The sequence below is a fragment of the Ochotona curzoniae genome, unplaced genomic scaffold (genome assembly GCF_017591425.1).
Source record: "Ochotona curzoniae isolate NIBS_2020 unplaced genomic scaffold, NIBS_Ocur_1.0 contig_1482, whole genome shotgun sequence".
Lineage (NCBI taxonomy): Eukaryota > Metazoa > Chordata > Mammalia > Lagomorpha > Ochotonidae > Ochotona > Ochotona curzoniae.
Genome location: NW_024465100.1, coordinates 3,391,470 through 3,410,224, shown reverse-complemented (window position 1 = coordinate 3,410,224; position 18,755 = coordinate 3,391,470). Strand labels below are relative to the sequence as shown.

The window sequence follows — 18,755 nt, the reverse complement described above, 5'->3', positions numbered from 1 at the left end:
CTAAGTTCTTAATGCTAATACGAAAGAGCTATAATTCATGATTTCATTAAAGTACAAATAAAAAGACTACAATGAGACTCCAACTTAGTCAAAACCATAAAATTTACAAAATAGAGAACAAAACTTGCCTTCCCAATCCTAGAAACCTGAACTTAACTTGAAATTCCAAAGTTAAAACTGAATTCAAATGAAGGTAAATAGTGTAGTGCATGATAAATTCACAGCTGTTAGTCATCAACAGATGGTTCCCACAGAAAGCATCAAACACTTCTAAAATCTTCGTAATAAACAGCGTGAGTGCTAGAGACATTCTGGCATGCCATACCATCCTCCTTACCCTGAAAATGTCACCTGATCTGTGAAGAGGCTTAATTTATCTACACATTCAAAAGGACAACATGTGTAAGGATTATACGTTGTGTTACAAAGGGCAAGAGATTGTGCAACCAGAACAATTTATATCTTTTTACTAAAAAAATGAATCCCAGGGTACATCACATTGAATTTAAAAAAGAGAAACACTATTCCCTAAAAAAAAAAGTGACAAGGAAAATTCCTTAGCTTCAAGTTCAAAGGGATGGGCTTTTGGCCCAACAATTAACACTCCAGTTAACAAACCCCAATCCCTTCTCAAAGCACCCCGGTCAATCCTTGCCTCCAGCTTCTGAACCAGCTTCCTGCTAGTAAAGGTCTTGAGATGCACAAGTGATGGTTCAAGTACTGGGTCTCTGCCACACAAATGAGACAGCTGGATCAAATTCCTGGTGCCCAACTTTACGCAACTCGGTGCAGTCTCTGCCACCTGCACATATGGGGTGTAACCCAGTGGGTGGGAACGCCCTCTTCTTTTCTCCCCTCCATCTCAGCCTGACAATCACATTTTAGAAGTCAAATAAAATCTTGAGACTGTTAATCCAGCATTAACTTATGATTCGATTAATGATTTTCTTCCATAATAAAATATTAAAGTACTCCTATTAAAAGAAGGCTTTGGGGCCCAGTGCAATGGCTCAATGGCTAATCCTGCATACGCCAGGATTCCATATGGGCACAAGTTCACGTCCCAGTTGTTCCACTTCCCTTCTTGCTCCCTGCTTATAGCCTGGGAAAACAGCAGAGAGTGGCCCAAAATCTTGGGACCCAAGCCGTGCACCTGCTGTAACGGCATCAGAACGGGATGACAACTGGCTTTGTTTTCCATATTGTCCCTTTGCATCAGCAGGGAGCTACATCGACAACATCTGATTTTTCTCTACTTAAAATGATCTTATTTCTCACCTAACAGGAAGGTAGATCCTTCGCCTTCAAGCACCTGATAATTTGTTAAGTATTTTGGAAAACACTGCTCTGGACATGGAAAATGACATTAGAATGTGTAATTAGGATTTTCAATAAAAATCCAAGTGTTTAAAGACTATGTTTCCTGTCTAAAAATCATAAGGTAGGTTTCCTTTTATGTTTCATGTCATTCAAAGGCAGTCAAAAAAACAAATGTTGGGCCCGGCACGAAGTCCTTGCCTTGAACACACCAAGATCCCATATGGGTGCCGGTTCTAATCCTGGCTGTCCTGCTTTCCCATCCAGCTCCCTGGCCTGTGGCCTGGGAAAGCAGCCGAGGACGGCCCAAAGCCTTGGGACCCTGTACCCTATGTGAGAGACCTGAAAGAAGCTCCAGACTCCTGGCTTTAGATAAGCTCAACTTCGGCTGTTGCAGCCACTTGGGACTGAATCATCAGATGGAAGATCTTCCTCTTTGTCTCTCCTCCTGTGTATATATGACTTCCCCCCCCCGCCCAAAAAAAAAAAACCTATTAAGGAACATATCCCAGTAATTATTTTTTGAGTACCAGAGAGACGTTCCACACTGAACAGAACAGCCTGAAAATAACTCTTAAGATAATTATATGTACAGTAAAACACTTACTATAAAATTGCATAACAGCCATTTAAACTAAAAAAGTCACAAAAAGTTCAAGAACAGCTTCATCCACCAAAGTAACTAATTAATCTTTAAGGCTAAAACAGAGACGGGCTGAAAAAACAGGTAGTAAAGTAAGTTATAAGAAATAACACTTTTGTCAATATTATTCGAAGTTATAAAGAATTGTAACATAAAAAGAAAAACCATAAAAGCATACCGTTGCCATAAGTATCTCTAAAATCTGTCTACTACAAACAACCTTGAAAATCGAAAACCTGTCATTTATAGATTATATGATTCCTGCCCACAGAGCGTTTATGAAATTAGAGATGGCCTTTCTGTCCTTTTTTAAAGATGTAGTTATTTCAAAGGTAGAGGGGAAAACAGCCAGATCTTTCATTTATTGATTCACTCCCCCAAAGGCAAAGAGAGCCAGGCCTGGTCCAGGCTGAAGCCAGGAGCCAGGAACCCCACCCTGGTCTCCTATCTGGATATCACGGAACCAACTTGAGCCATCTTCTGCTGCCTTCTCAGGCACCGGAGTAAGAAGCCGGACTGGAAGTGGAACAGGGGAGATCTAAATCAGCACTTGCATATGAAATATAGGCATCCTAAGATGCAGGCTAACTCTCTTGCCACAATGCCAACCCCTGAAGATTGCTTTTATGAAAATAGGATTCATATTTTTGCAATGAAATACACTATCCTCCAAAAAAAAAAAAAAGGAAAGAATCAACAAAGGATAGCAGCAGTTGCCTTGGAGGGCTTCATCTGGGCCAAAAAATGATGAATTTAACATACATTGTTCACATTAATCCCTACTGTTGTCCAATAACCAAGGCGTCACCATTCCCATGTTACATAAAATGAACAGGAGACACAGAGAAGAACTTGATCAAGAGTATCTAGCTGGGGCCGGCACCATGGAGTAGGAGACTGTCTCCAGCAGTATCACCAACCCATGTGAGTGCCAGTTCGAGTCCCAGTGGCTCCTCTTCTGATCCAGCTTCCTGCTAAAGGCCTGGGAAGGCAGCAGAGGAGACCAAAGTTCTTAAGCCCCTGAACACAAGTTGTTGGGGCCCTGTACCTATGTGCGAGACTTAGAAGGGGATCCTGGTTCCTAGCTTTGGACTGGCCCTTTCCTGGCTGTTGCAACCATTTGGGAAGTGAATCAGCAGAAGGGAGATCTCTCTCTCTTTCTCTCCTAACTCTGCCTTTCAAATAAAAATAAAAACATCTTCAACAAATGAAAAAAAAAAAAAAGAAAAGAATAAATAGTAGTCCTAGAATTCCAACTAGTGTCTGCCCTATGCAAAGACTTAGAAAGGGATCCTGGTTCCTAGCTTTGGACTGGCCCTTTCCCGGCTGTTACATTCCAACTAGTGTCTGCCCTATGCAAAGCTCTGCTGTCAGTTAGTCCTTCTCACTTCAGTGTGTTGGTTCTGGGTCTGACTCCGACAGATGCAGGGAGGGAAGGATGCTCCCTTTGGCTGTTATCTTCAACATAGAGCACAACCCTCCCAGGAAGAGGAGAGTAGGCCCTTTCCTGGTCCTCTTCTGGCAAAAAATCACCAGAGCAAAGCTTAATCACCAAGTCTCCTGTATACAAACTAACTTCAGAGCCAGGTTACACAAACAGAAACACACAGAAATAGGGTGTTATTAACTACTCAATATGTAGACTCAACAGTGCTTAAGTTATCCAGCACCTAAATTATGTGGGGGCCAAGAAACAGAAGTAGAAGTCTGCTACAACATGAAGAGAAGCCAAGCCAAAGCTAGGAGCCAAGAACACAATCTGGGTCCCCTTTGCAAGTAGGGCATAGAATGATCTCAGTTCCTTGAGCCATCCCCACTGCTTCCCAAGCAGCGCATCAACAGGAATCAGAAATCTCGGGTCAGCAGCCACAGTCAGGGATGAACCTAGGTATCGCAATGGGCCGTTTCACTGTCGGATCAAAGACCCACCCCAAACTGATTCTAAACTCATCAAGGAGAATCCTAAGAGAGAAATTATTTTCCTTGCAGCCGCTACTGCCAGTTCATAGCATAGGTCATGGGCCCTTACGATCATTAGAAATGTTTAGGATACACTCTGGACAGTTATGCTTAAAAAAAGGGTCATTTTTTTTCTTGTCCTTTGCCAAGTGCCCCACAAATCACAGTGCCAAGAGGAGAGAGAGCCCTGGATTTGAAAACATAATAACAGCCTGGCAGACATTTCCATCACAAATTCCGTACTTGTATTTCAGTAAGCAGCTAATGTTAAAGCATGACGCTGGGGAAAAAAAAAATATATGTAATCAAATTGAGAATCAAAATTAAGACAAAATAGCATACTGAAAAAAAGTCCAAAGTCAAGGCAGGTTTCTATTTAGAAACAAGTTTCTAGTATTAAATGTTGGTTTTCAATTTGTTTGGGGTCAAAAGGTTATTAACACCATAAAAACAGAGTTAATGGAAAAGCATGGTCTAGGACAAAGATGCGTTGTATCTGTACAATGCCTATTGTTACTGGGGAAATTATCAGTTCTTAAAAACAACCATTACTTACATATTAAGGGATTGCCAATTACCTCAAAACTGATCACTATTATATTTTATTTTCCAATTAGCAGCGTTACAGACATGAGCATGCTATAACATGAATGACACTTCTGTATCTACAACTGCTCGGTGACAAAACCTTGAAGCACGGGTTCCATCAACGAAATCCTACAAAACTTATTTTAAATATTATGCTTTCTCCCGATTTTTTAAATACAATGCTTGCTGGCTTCTTTCTCTAATGGTAACCTTGAATCTTCACTGAAATCTGATAATAATATAGTATCAGATAATAAAATCAGATAATAACATATGCAAAGATGGCCATTTATTTGCAACATACCTATTCTTAAGGTATGACTGCAATTGGCTGAAGCAAAAAGTGAACGGAAATAAGAAATGCAAATTAGAGGTACACACAAGATATTTACGATCTGTCAAGAACCTCAGCCGGCAAGATGGGCATTTAGTTCAGTGGTTAAGACACTTACACTCCCTATCAGAGTGCTGCGGCTAAGCCTTGCCTCCTCCAATTATAATTTTGCTTCTTTCTAAAGCAGCAGATAGATGATGGCCCAGATTCTTGGGTCCTAGCTGTGACCCAAATGATGTCTTGAACTTCTGCCTTTAGCTAGGCCAGCACTGGCTTTTCTGGTCATTTGGAGAATGAACCAGTGAATACAAGACACTTTCTTTCTTTTAATATTTTTTAATTTTACTTGAAAGAGTTATAGGGAAAGAGAGGGAGACACAGAGAACGAAAGATCCCTCATCTAGTTCACCCTGCAAGTGGATGCAAAGGCCAGAACTGAGCTGGTCCAAAGCTGGGAGCCAGGAGCTTCATCCAGGTCTCCCATGTGGGTACATGGGTCCAAGGCCTTGGGCCATCCCCGGCTGCCTTCTCAGGACATCAGCAGGAAGCTGTATCAGAAACGGAGCAACAGGGACTCAAACCAGTGCCCATACGGGATGCCAGCACCACAAGCAGAGGATTAACCTGACGTACCACCAAGTCAGCCCTGCCGTTAGTTTCTCTTTACTTCAGCCTCTCTCTCCTTGTTGCTGTTTTCAAATAAAGTTCAAATAAATGAACTCTTAAGCAAAACAAAAAAGTAGGGAGAATTTCCATAGTTGATTAAAATATGCCTTTTTGGGGCTGGCACAATAGCCTAGCTGTTAATGATCTCACCTTGCATGTGCCAGGATACTGGTTCTAATACTGGCAGCCCTGCCTTCCATCCAGCTCCCTTCTTGTGGCCTAGGAGAGCAGTTGAGGATAGCCCAAAGCCTTGGGACCCTGTACCCAATGTGAAAGACCCAGAACAGGCTCCAGGCTCCAGGCTTCGAATCGGCGCAGCTCTGGCCGTTGCAGCCACTTGGGGAGTGAATCATCAGATGGAAGATCTTCCTGTCTGTCTCTCCTCCTATCTGTATATCTGACTTTCCAATAAAAATAAAAACATCCTTTAAAAAAATAAATAAAATATGCCTTTTACTTTTATCATCATTCATAAAGTATGTATATGACATACACATATTTAAACATATTCTATACTAGAATTATTCTAGGCTTGACTTGGGATTTTATTAAAAAGTTACAGCTAAACTTGGTGTAATTATTTTGAAAGAATCTTACAATCAGTGACCTCAAAATCTACTTGATTCTTTTGAGATAAATTTATTTTTTTGTTTTTCTGTTTGTTCATTTATTTATTTAAAAGGCAAAATGACAAAGAAAGACAGAGAGACTCGGAGAGTGGAATCTTCACACACCAGTTCACTACTCAGATGTCCACGCCAGCCAGCCCTGGGCTAGGCCAAAGCCACGAGCTCAGAATTCTAGCTAAGTCTCCCATGGAGGTGGCAAGGGCCCATGGACTAAGGGCATCTTCTGTTGCTTTCCCAAGAGTGTTACCAGAGAGTTGGAAAAGAAGCAGACTAGCCAGTCTGCAACACGGGTCAGGAGCTCACATCCCATGCCGGGGTGCCAGGGTTTGATGCCCATCTCTGGCTCCTGACTCAGCTGCCAGTCAGTGCAGGCTCTCAGAGGCAACAGATGATGGTTCAATTGACTGGGTTCTTGTCACCCATGCAGGAGGCCTAGACTGAGTTTCTAACTCCCAACTTTGTCTAATAAGGCATTTAGGGAGTGAACAAACGGGTGAGAATCTCTCTCTTTCTCACTCAATCTGTCTTTCTCCCCTACCAATAATTTTAAAAAGAAATAAGAAGTGGGAGAATTTTCTGGAGTGATTTATGTACTGGGAAATGAAGCACTACAGAATAGGAGTAATTGTTCCTTTCTAAAAGAAAAGCATACTAGTATAATCAGTGTTTTAAAAAGTTTTATGGATCTACTGAATGGAAATAAACCACTCACCCAACCACACAAAGGGATCTACAAAGCTCATGTAGGCAGTCATTGTGCACAGTTAGGAGGGTCCCAAGGATGGGTGATCCCAGCCATGCTTGCTCCTAACTCCCACCTCTCCAAAGCATGCTGCCTGCTAGCAGCTCCCCGCACCACTCAAGTGAAGGCAAGGACTGCAACTCTCTCAAGCAAGGACATATACTTACCCTCCCACTGGCCGGTCAGCACCAGGTTCCTGTTAATAACCACATCGATTTCTGAAGCTCCATCTTCCACAGCCAATCTGATCTCTTCTAGTCGTGTTTTAAAATGGGTCTGTCCTGCTGGAAAGCCAGTGGCCACTAGCAGACAGGCAGGCAGGCAGGAAGAAAGTAAATGGAGGAAAAGAAATTTCAATCGGTCAGTAGTTCAACAAGAACTAAAGATCCCCGCCTACCCCCACCCTACACCCACCTCCCCTTCCACCCCTTTTCCACCCGACTCCCACCCCTACCGGATGTAAAATCAGTGTTTAATGACACTGAAGGAGAGCATGCATATCCCACAAACCACATGTGAAGAAACAGAATGTTATCACATAATGTACTGGAATTAGGACAAATACTAATATAGTCTCTGAACAGGATGCAAAGATACTCCTGAGCACACATTGAGTAACCATCAATAATAACAATACATTGTCAGTGGCAATCATAAAATCATAGCTACAGCCCTGTTAGGATGAACACTGGTTAATGCTGATCCTGCTCCTAGTCAAGTTGGTTATCATGATTCACTCATCAGTCTGCATCCAGCCTGGATTTACTCAGTGGATTTACTCTTAGCTATAGCAACCAGATCCTAATATTTATTTCTCCCACTGTCTACCTCAAAACAGCCAGCCTGACGGACAAAGGAAAGAGAATGCAGATGGGAAAAGCACCTGTTTACCGTAAAACTGGGGCATATAGCAGAGCTGGGCCAAGGAGGGCAGTGTGTAAATAGAATAAAAATAAAAATGTAATATTTATTTACATGCATGCCATTCATCCCACCTCTGTTTCTAAAGATAATCTCTGTATTTCTTTGATGCTCTGAAATTCCCTGAGTGTGCAACCTTAGAAAAAAGCACACTTCTCTCTTGCAGAAAGGAAAAAATGGATGGCACTGAAGCTGATGAAAAATTAAGTTCCCTAAAGGTATGGCTGCCTAATGCTTGGGGAATTCCCACAAATAAGCTACATATCAATTCTGTATGCCATGTTTCTTTTCATAGATCTGTAAGAATGAATTAATTATCTTTAGAGACTCAGTTAAATTTTTTTATTAATACAAAGAAAACAGATTTCATATACTTCACAGACACAATTCTAAGATCATCAAAATCCCCCACACCCTCTCTCATACCCCTAATCCCTCCTCATCCTTTCCTTTTTCCTTTAATTTTTTGCTATAATATAGTTTGTTTAGTTTATAATCACAGCCTTACTGCACCACGAATGTTCAACAAGTAAGCAGGAGAAAGATCACAATTGCACAGGACTATAAACAGTCGTCAAATCGTAAGAGTTAAAGCACCGGGATACTCCAAACACCTTTTAAAACCAAATTTTAATATCCATGGATCTATCCAACTGTCCACACAGACACATCAACTGGAGAGAAGGGTTTTTTTTTAGAGCTAGAAAATTTTAATATAAAAGAGTAGCAAGTGGAGTCCACACAGTTTTCCTATCATGGCCTATTGAAGTTACTGTGGGGATACAGGGTAGATGAATATCCACAAAGCCCGCAGACATGTGATCACATCAGTTCCAAGAGGAACACTACTCACAAGCACCTGCTACAGCTCCCAGCAATTCAGAAGTCAAGTTTGCTAATTAAACATAGAACGAACTAGTCCTTACAGCTATTATCCTTAGTGGTCAACCATAAATGTTTTCCAAACTTCAAGAACATAGCCAAATATTCCTTCCCAATGTACTGAAGCTCTAGCCAGTTCAGCAAAGACAGAAAAAGGAAATTAAAGAGACACAGAATAGGAAGGAGGAAGAAACAGGTTTTTCCCTATTGGCTAATAACATGGCTTATGAATCTATCAAAAACTACTGTCAGACCTAATGTGTTCAACAGTCAAACGAGTTTTAAAACTAAAAAATGAATTGTATTCCTCTTCAATAAAACAATTACGTGCGAACTGACACTAAAAATTCAATACAACATGATACCTCACAAATTAGCTCCTAATTAAAAATGGAAAAAAAAAAAAAACAAATGTCCAGGTTCTAAATGCTAAAAATGACAAATATCTAGCAAAATAAGTAAGGGGATACAAATAAGCAGAGACAAATATTATGCACAGGGGGCTGCAAGACTCAACACAGAAACATGTCAGTTAACACCACAATGATCTAAGGTACAGTTTTAAAGCAGATTCTCATGAGATGGTCATGTGTATAGATAAGTACCTAACAAAATTTACGTGGAGAGACACAGATATGAAACTGACGTGGAAAGTGAAATCAGTCTTTTAAAGAACGCAGAGAACAGTGTGGCACCAGTAGATGCTTACCTCTGCCAATAAGGTAGCGTAGATAACACAGATGCAGAACAACATAAGTAAGTCAAATGATTTTTTAATAAGGCCTAAAAGCAACTCAATAGAGGCAGGGCAGCCATTTCAGCAGTACTGGAGGAGCCAGCGTGGCAAGCGACGGCACTGTCTAGTATGCTGGCATCCTGTATAAGGTATAAGCACTGGTTCAAGTTCCATGTGTTTCATGAAGTGAAGATTTTAAGGTTTTTCTCGGTCTTGTCCTACATCCTACTGACTCTGTCTGATATCAGTGACTCCTCAATACACTCTCTTGCTATGGTGTGGATCTCATCCTTTCCCACATGGACAGTGTTAAGTCTTCCTACCTGCTTTTTACTCCTTTCTCATTTGTCTCCTACCTTCATCCGTCTTACTACACCATGAAGCCAATCAGCCCAAGCTTATGCCTAACACTGTTCAGTTTCTTGACCATCCACAGAATAAGGCCCGCATGCCACGACATGGAGCGGGTTCCCTGAGATCTGACCCTGATCCACCTGTCCAGCATCATCTCCTGGTGCTCTTCTTTGCCCCACCTGTGTAGCCAAAAACTACAAACCACTCTGAGTTCCTGAAACACACTTCTCTGCCTTCACACATGCTGGTTTTCCTAACAACGACTCTCTAGTTCATCAACTCTAAACTCCTCCAGATCCTTCAAAGCCTTATTTCTTTATTACATATGTAATGTAATACAAATAGATGTAAGTATAACAGAAGAGATATATATAAATATAATAGAATAGTAACAGAACAGATAAACGCATGACAAATGTAGGAACACATACAACAGTGAAATGGCATTGAAACTTTCTTTTAGTATAAAAAAAAATCTGAAATCCATGCACTGTTCTTTTACAACATACATTTTTCAAGAACTTTTTGAAGGTCCTTATATAAGTGGATTCCAAAAGCTTTTGCACCAAAATAAGTTTATTTTTAAATTCCATTTTACCGTGAACTTTGTGAAGTAGCCTCATGTGCGTGTATTGAGGTGTGTGTGTAAAATATTACATTCTGTGTAATGACTCTTAAAAAAACACTTACTTATATTTATTGGAAAGGCAAATTTACAGAGAGAAGGAGAGACTGAGAAAGATCCTCCATCTCCCCAAGTGGCTGCAATGATCAAACCTGAGCTGATCCAAAGTCAGGTGCCAGCAGCTTCCTCTAGGTCTCCCAGGCAGGTGCAGGGTCCCAAGGCTTTGGGTTGTCCTATGCTTTCCCAGGCCATAAGCAGGGAGCTGGATGGGAAGGGGAGCAGCCAGGACACGAACTGGCATATGGGATCTCGGCATATGCAAGGCAAGGATTTAGCCACTAAGCCATCATGCTGGTCCCATAATGACATTTTTTAGACTTATTTATTATTTTTATTGGATAGTCAGATATATAGAGAGGAGGAGAGACAGAGAGGAAGACATTTTGTCCAGTGATTCACTCCCCAAGTGGCCACAACAGTCGCTGCTGAGCCAATTCAAAGCCAGAAGCTTCTTTACAGGTCTCCCACATGGGCACAGGGTCCCAAAGATTTGGGCCATCTTCTACTGCCTTCCAAGGCCACAAGCAGGGAGCTGAATGGGAAGCTGGGCCTCCGGGATTAGAACCGGTGCTCATATGGACCCTGGCACGTTCAAGATGAGAACTTTAGCCACCAGGCTACTGCATGAGGCCCCCATAATGCTGACTATCCATCCTAAAGAACTGTATTTCTTAAAGGATGGGAACACCATTCTGTATATCTACTATTTATAAACCAATGAATAATATTAAGATTATGAACAAATACAACCTTAACTATATTAAACTATATAACATCATATTATACACAAATCCCCATGGCTTCTGAGTAGGGGCACTAGAAACACTGAAAAGTAACAATAAACGTCACCACAGGGGCAGAAATGTGGCGCAGCAAGGAGGAGGTCAGTTGGCGTGCCAGCAACTCATATTGCAGTGCCTGGATTGACTTACAACAGCATTCCTGATTCGAGCCCTGCTCCCCTGCGCACGGGGAGGCAGTGGGTACTGGCTCAAGAGGTTGTGATCCCTGTCCCCTACTTTAGAGATCTGGATTGAGTTCCTAGCTCCCAGATTTGCTCTGGTCAACCTCTGTCTATGTGGGCATTTGAGAATTGAATCAATAGAGGGCAGCATTCTCTCTCTCTCTTCCACCTGTGTGTGTGTGTGTGTGTGTGTGTGTGTGTGTGTGTGTGTGTGTGTGTGTCTGCTTCTCAAATAAATAAACCAAATGAAAAGAAATCCTTGTTTAAGAGCCACAGCGATGCTACCTGATGCCACAGGGATCTTGCAGCCCGCAGCCCGCAGTGCTTTCACAGCATCACTCACCCGGGCGGGGTACACGCAGACAGCCGCAGTAGTAATGCCTGGGAAGAAAGGTGAGGATGTTTGGATGAAGTTCAACTCCATGATATGCTCTCAGTCGTTATTTAGAACACTCACCCTGCAACATGCAACAACTTAAATGGATTTTTACTGTTCACTCCCTTCCTTCTCAACTACATGGAGCATTTTCTCAAAGTTACAGCCCCCCAAAAAATTTTGACACTTGAGGTTAATGTAAATACCACTTTTACAACTTCCTAAGTAATAAACTTGGTAATCATGGCTCAATGCAAATACTTCATGTCCCAAAAGATAATAAAGTGCAGGTCTGCAACAGCATCCAACCAGAAAGGACAAAAAAAAGGGAAAATTAAGTGATATTCATACAACATTTTCACAAAGTAACATTTAAATCACTCTACTCTCGCTTTTGTAGAAATCAAACCCTGAACTAGTGGCTTCATTTTAAGGAATAAGCCCTTAAATTTAAAAAAAAAAAATTGAAGAAAACAGAAAATCAAATACCCATCATAAAGCAAAGCAATATCCTCCTACAAAGTGATTACAGGGAAGTGGTGCATGTTAGGTGTTGTTTTTAAAGTCAACTCTATAGATGCATAATCAACACGTCTCAAAAGCTGTCGGACTGTTTAGGTCTCTAAGGAGTCCACAAATGAGTCCACAAAGAATATGTGCATGGGATTCATTCCACATCTCTGCTTGTGCTGATAACAGACACTGAGGTGCAAAAAACCATTCCTTCGTGGAAAGGGATCTGTCTTTAAAACCCAGCTCAGCAACTGAAAAGGTAAATGGTCTTGGACATGGAGGTTGGCCTTCCAGGCCTTTGTTTCATCATCAAGAAAATAAGGGGATCAACTCCCAGAGATTTCCTCCATCTCTAAAATGTTAAAAGTTCCAAACTTTGGACAACTTTAGAAAGTCCTTTCTTTCATGTACCCTCAGGAGCTGAGCATCAGTCTTTTTTTTCAAAAGACAGAACCCAATATGCAAGCATACAATATTTCCCATTTGCATTTTATTCTCCAAAGTATTTCATTTACTCACAGAAAATACTTTATGCATGAGATGTGATTATTAAGTAATGAGACCAGCCTTTGCACATGTGGCTAGGGAATCAGAATTTCCCAAACCGAAGAATTGAAAAGACCTACAAAGAAACACTCTACCACTCTCTTTAATCCACGAATGGAAGAAACTGACCTAGAAACAAGACTGAGACTCTCTCCTTGTTGGTCAGAGAAGAATCTAGTGATCTCCATGGACACCAGGTACAAGTTTCTATCGTGGATTTCATTGGCTATCAACATGTTTCATGTTTCAGCCACTGAATCCTGTCTGCAAGTCAGTTAGCATGAGGAATTACTATCACCAACAGGTAAACACAACACAGATCAGACAGCGCGCATTACCTTTATCATGCATACTTAAGGCTTTTAAGAGATCTTCACGGATTGGATATCTGGCTTTATAACACAGCCTTTCAACATTGGAAGATGTGTCATCGCCTGAAAGTGTGGTCAGATCGATAAGGGTAACAGCTTTCAGGAGCCAAGCAGCCTGATCGGAACCAAAGTAAAAACAAGATATGTTTAAAGAACAATACAAAACAAAAAAACATAATCTCCGATCCTGTTAGTTAATAGAAAACCATTTTCCTTTTGTGATCCTAATATCCTTTGTCAACACTGGCATATGGCACTTTCTGTTATATAATATAATCACTGCTCAAAGAGTGACTAAGATGAACATTACCCAAAACTGAAGGGGGAAAGAGTTTAACAAAATTTCCCCCTCAAATATTCCAAATGAAATCCCTACACACCACACCTCCTCACTGATCCTCCAGATCCAAAGGAGCCCATCATGGCTCTCCCGATGTGAGAGAGCTCAGAGACAAGAAGGTTCTATTTTATAGTTCTGCTTCCTTCCCTGAGATGCTAGATGAGATATTATTTTTTTGAAGTTCCTAAATTCTTTTCTATTTTCAATTTCTAAAACAATATTCCATTTTCACAACTCATTGTAATAAGTTTTCTTTTTTCAATCACAGGACCTCCAAGGATGAGCAAAACATGAAATGTCACTCTTAAAAGAACTCAGGCACAATGACACTTGTGAAATGAACTGTGAATTCCTTTTAGTCCTGCCTGGCACGTCTTTAATTGGTGGATGCTGATAAATAGGCTGGCCACAAGTCCCCAGAAAACATCACTTTTGCAATTTTGAAAGATGATTTATGAAAAGTAATGGTTAAGAGAAACATGCTGATCCAAGAAGGTCAACTCTCAGGACCTGACCACTGGACATACCAGGATTAGATATTATGGTTTTAAAATTAAAATTAAAGACAACCAAAGAAGGCATGTCTAAGAAATGGTGTTGAGGAAATACGCCATTTAATCCACTCATGAATAAAGATGCCTCAAATTCATTTGCGGTTTTGCCAGTCAAGAGCGATAAGATTTTTAACTTGTTTGGATAAATGTGTTATCTTTCTCCAACCCATCATCCTCATATATGAATTATTAAAAGAAGTCATGGACAGCTGCAATCTTTTAAGTTTCAATGCATCCTGAGTGAAATTCAATATTGTGGCCTTGGGGAAAGAGTCCCTGAGTGGTGAAACACAGGAACAGAATGCTCATGAGGAACCCATACCTGCCACTCCTTCTTCACTGTCCTGCGAGCCTGGATTTGTTCTGCACGCCTCAGGACCGCTGGCTGGTTCACCTGGATTTTGGAAATCCAGCTGAGATCTAAAAGGGGGGAGGGAAATTGACAAATTTATAAGCCTAAAAGTTTTATTAAATAGAGTGCCCTATTTTTACATGGCCCTTGGGCAGATACATGTATCGTTTAACCCCAATTGCTCTTTTTTAAGCTTATGTCTTGTTTTCTATTTTGGTTTTTGTTATGTGTGTGCTTTGTACAAACAAAAAATAAACAACTTTGTTGAAGAGAGCCGAGTCATCAAAAGGCAAACATCGTATAATAAGTACCTTTGGAACGAGCAGGACCTATATTGATTCATTACACAGATGTGTCTAACAACTAGGGGGAAATGATGGGTTCCTCATGCCACGTGACTCACTTTTGACAGCGAAGACTTATTTGTGAGTGTCTAGTCTGGGAAAGCAAATGATTAATAAATACTTAAGTGAATTAATGCTCAGGCTGAAAGGAATCCTTCATCACACCCCCTTACTGACAAGATTAATATCTACTAGATGCTGCTATGGTACATCCCATTCTTTCTACAAAGGAAAAATTTTTGCAAAATGTATTAGAAATAGTAATAGTGATAAAACACAGGTAATGAGAAAGAAAAGAAAAAAAAAATTCCTCTCCAAGTTTGAGGATGTATCTCAGTTGTTTCTGTTTGGAAATGCTCTTCCTACCTGGCACCACTCTTCTTTCCTGCTTGACCAATTGCTTCCTGACGGACGACTGACCAGGTCGCTTCACTGAGGGAACAATGCCAGTGACCCAGATGGAGCTGGCATTTGGTATGTCTCTACTGTAGATGAAACTAACTCTTGCATGTATTATTTTGTGAGTCCAACTTTCACTGCTTTGAATGTCCAACAGCAAACATAGTGTCTGGTACACATACATTTCAAAATTCATCTTCAAGTTTACCCATTGACCTCCCGTAATGGCTAGCCTCGCAGCAAAGTAGACATGTAACAATTTACCTTCTCTAATGAACCTCATTTCTGTATCCCTCCAGCAACTTTACATGTCTGAAGAATCACCTTAGAAGGGCTTGCAACACCACTGTTGGAAAGGTTTTGCCTTAGAAACCCCATCCCACCTGCAGAACTCCGTAATGCAATGGGAGAAACCACTGCCACTTACTCCATATTATGTAACAACACAAATGGTAACGATCTCCATCTAACACAAAGGTTACCAACAAAATCATGTTTATATTTTCTTTCTTATTTCCATTAAGTTCCTCCTAAGGGTGTCAACATTTTATACTAGAATTTTCAAGTTGGCTTATGAATGATCAGTAAGGATATTCTTATGAAAATATCACCAAAGAAGGAACCAAGTTTTGGTGTTTCTTTTTTTTTTTTCTATTTTGTTAGCTGAAATCTTTTAACAAAACAGATTTTTAACATTTCAGTCCATCTGCCTCTTCTCCTCAAAGACACTGCATGCGTTCCTACTTCTTTATTGAAGCCAACTTCACAGCAGAAATGGAAGCTCAGGCAGATAGAATGTGCCTCTTCTTTCCCATCCAAACACTGCTATTACTTTGGTTCTAGGCTAGGACAAAGAGCAAAAGACCTAGACAGACACACTTAGATTCATTCTAGCATCTAAGACATCTAAGAACCACCCTCACCCCTCAAACATCAGAGGTTCTCTTTTGTGCGCTGTGCTTGTTTTGACGACCAATAACAGTATTAGGCTCATGGTAAAGACTTTTTCAGGCACATTATAAACCCAAGTGAAGCTCAGAGCTGGGTGAACTACAAACTCACCACCAAGTCACTGCTGGCAGTGATCCAAAAGAAGGAAGCCTTTTGCTTAATGGGCAGGCATTGAGAGGCAAATTCCACCCCTCCGCTTCTCTACTCGCTACACCCAGGACTGCCATATCTGTGAGTACTGCTGCTGCTGGACAGCAGTCCTGGGCAGACCTGGGACTTCTTCATCATCTGGATCCTCCCTCCTTCACATGCTTTCTATCTAATATCTGTCTATCTGGAGCTAGACAGCGAGACAACTCTCACCCACTGGTTCATTTCCCAGGTGCTCACAATGGCCAGAGACCAAAGGTGGAAGCCAGGCTTTCAATCCAGGACTCTACATGGATCGGAGGAACTCAACTAACTGAGCCATATGTACTCCCACATGGATGGAAGGAACTTAGCTAACTGAGCCATAACCACTGCCTCTCAGAGTGTACATTAGCAGGAAGCTGGAGTTAAGCGCTGGGAATCAAGCCGAGGCACTCTGATGTGAGCGTACTAAGCAGCATTCTCACCACAGGACTAAATCCCCCATGTTCACTTTTTCCCTCTCAGTCCCTCTAACTCTGTGTTCAGCAATCCTAACTGGATGAATTACGTCATGTTCCACCTCTATACCTAAAAATGCCCTTCCTTGTTCTGGCCACAGAGCAAATGCCTACTCATCCTGTAAGTCTCAATTCAAGTCTCACCTTCTCTGTGAGTCTTCCTTGAACCTTCCAGGTTGAAAATACAACTCTGCTTGTCTGTGTTTCCATGTAACTTTACAGCCTATCCATAGGGAAGCACTAAAGTATCTAAATATGTATACTCCCTGATTTTTACAAATTTCAAACCAAGTACCTGCCACACAGGAAGCATTCAATAAAAAAGCTGAGTGGCTTCCAATGGCCAAACAAAGTCTGTCTCTGGGCACCATCTTTCTCAATTACGTCTGATTCAAATAGACTTTTTGCTTCTCTACACACAGAACTGGAACTGAAGCATGAACGGAACATTTGAGAACACGCTCTCTCAAAAGGAGTTTTTCATATAATTCCCAGCAAAGGTTAGAACCTGTAGGGCATGCCCTCACACTTTTCAGACACCACTTGTGTGAGGTCCCTGTAAGTCATCTACTGGAGAACATGATAGAATTATTTCTCTCACAGTATCAGCCTGGACTGCTAAAAATATCATTAGTGGTCACAAAACTATCCAGCCCCATATTTAATGAAGCCACAGGATTCGCCTCTGTGACCTCCCCTGGCAATGAATTATATAAGTGACTATCTCATTTTATTAGCACTTAATTTACTACTCTTTAATTTCGTCAAATAACCCTTGTTCTCCTATTATGGGGTCTGGGGAAAAGAAAGGACTGATTGGCCTTTGTGATGGCCTTCATAATTTTTAATTTTTCATTCAAGTACCCTTTAGTGTCTCCTTTCCAGTAGGAGTGATTCTAACGCACACAGTCTCATCAGGATCACAGTATCTTCTTCCTGCCGAGGATCGGGGCACAGGGAGGGATTTCAAGTGCATGTGCCTTCAGGGAGAAGAGGCTTGAAGCCGTAATTGGAAGGCAGTAACATTCTTCTTTTAAAGCTCTCCAATGAAGACAATCCCGCTGCTCCTCTTAGGATGTCATGTTGGTGGCTTGCTGGCCCTCTGTCAGCTATAAACTTATGCTCAAATGATTTTCTCACAATGTCTTATTATTGTCCCATTCAAATCTCAGTGGGGACCATCTTATTTCTCTGCAAACCTCCTCTCCAGCTCATCGCTTCAGTTTGTGTTTCTATGCAATTTTCTGCGTTCTTCACTATAACCCTAAAACATGCAATACCAAACAATAACCGTGCAAAGGAAGTACAGTTGGTGTTTTCATTATGCTTCTGTTCTTAATGAATTAAAATACATTGTGATACCTTAGAAGAAACTTTTACATACAAAATTTGAGGAAAATGAGAAATTAAATTTTCCAGGTGGGGGTCTGGAAGCAGTCCTCTTTCCACTCCCTCCCATCCGATAAACCTTGACTAAACCCTCTAGAGCATTCATATTCCTAGTGAGCCTTAGCAACTTTCCTAATGTTCTAATGGTTAAGTCCAGACTTTAGGGGCCTAACAGATACTCTAGAAACCAAGACACCAGCATCCTGGCAATGCATATCACCACATCCCCAAACCCCTCATGGGAATGACAGCAGCTCTCAACTGGCACCGTGCTCCTGAGTTCTAACTCCCATCCACATACATTCATCAACCAGACCATACCTTAGACTACCAATTGAATACCAGGTGGATCATGAGTTTATTACATACCCTGAGAAGCTGCAACTTTGATCACTGGCATCCAGTTAAAAGCAAACTTTTCATTTTCTCAATCTGTTTATCCTATACAAATGTCATATACTATCTGCTCACGCTTCTCTTTCAGGAAGTCTCACTTCCGTAGTTAAATGGACCATAACCCTCTTAGTATAAATCCTCACGTGAAGATACT

At 41.1% G+C, this 18,755-nt stretch overlaps 1 protein-coding gene across 2 annotated transcripts in view; it reads right to left on the bottom strand.

Annotated features, from left to right (window-relative positions):
* The window catches only part of DERA (deoxyribose-phosphate aldolase), a 70,830-nt gene that overhangs the window by 30,974 nt on the left and 21,101 nt on the right, over positions 1-18,755 (bottom strand). For both annotated transcript variants that reach the window (XM_040967546.1, XM_040967536.1), the window contains exons 2-5: positions 14,443-14,540; positions 13,194-13,341; positions 11,706-11,801; positions 7,046-7,180 (exon numbers count right to left, since the gene is read on the bottom strand). In XM_040967546.1, the coding sequence (XP_040823480.1) occupies positions 7,046-7,180; positions 11,706-11,801; positions 13,194-13,341; positions 14,443-14,540 (477 nt within the window). The remainder of the gene's footprint in view (positions 1-7,045; positions 7,181-11,705; positions 11,802-13,193; positions 13,342-14,442; positions 14,541-18,755) is intronic.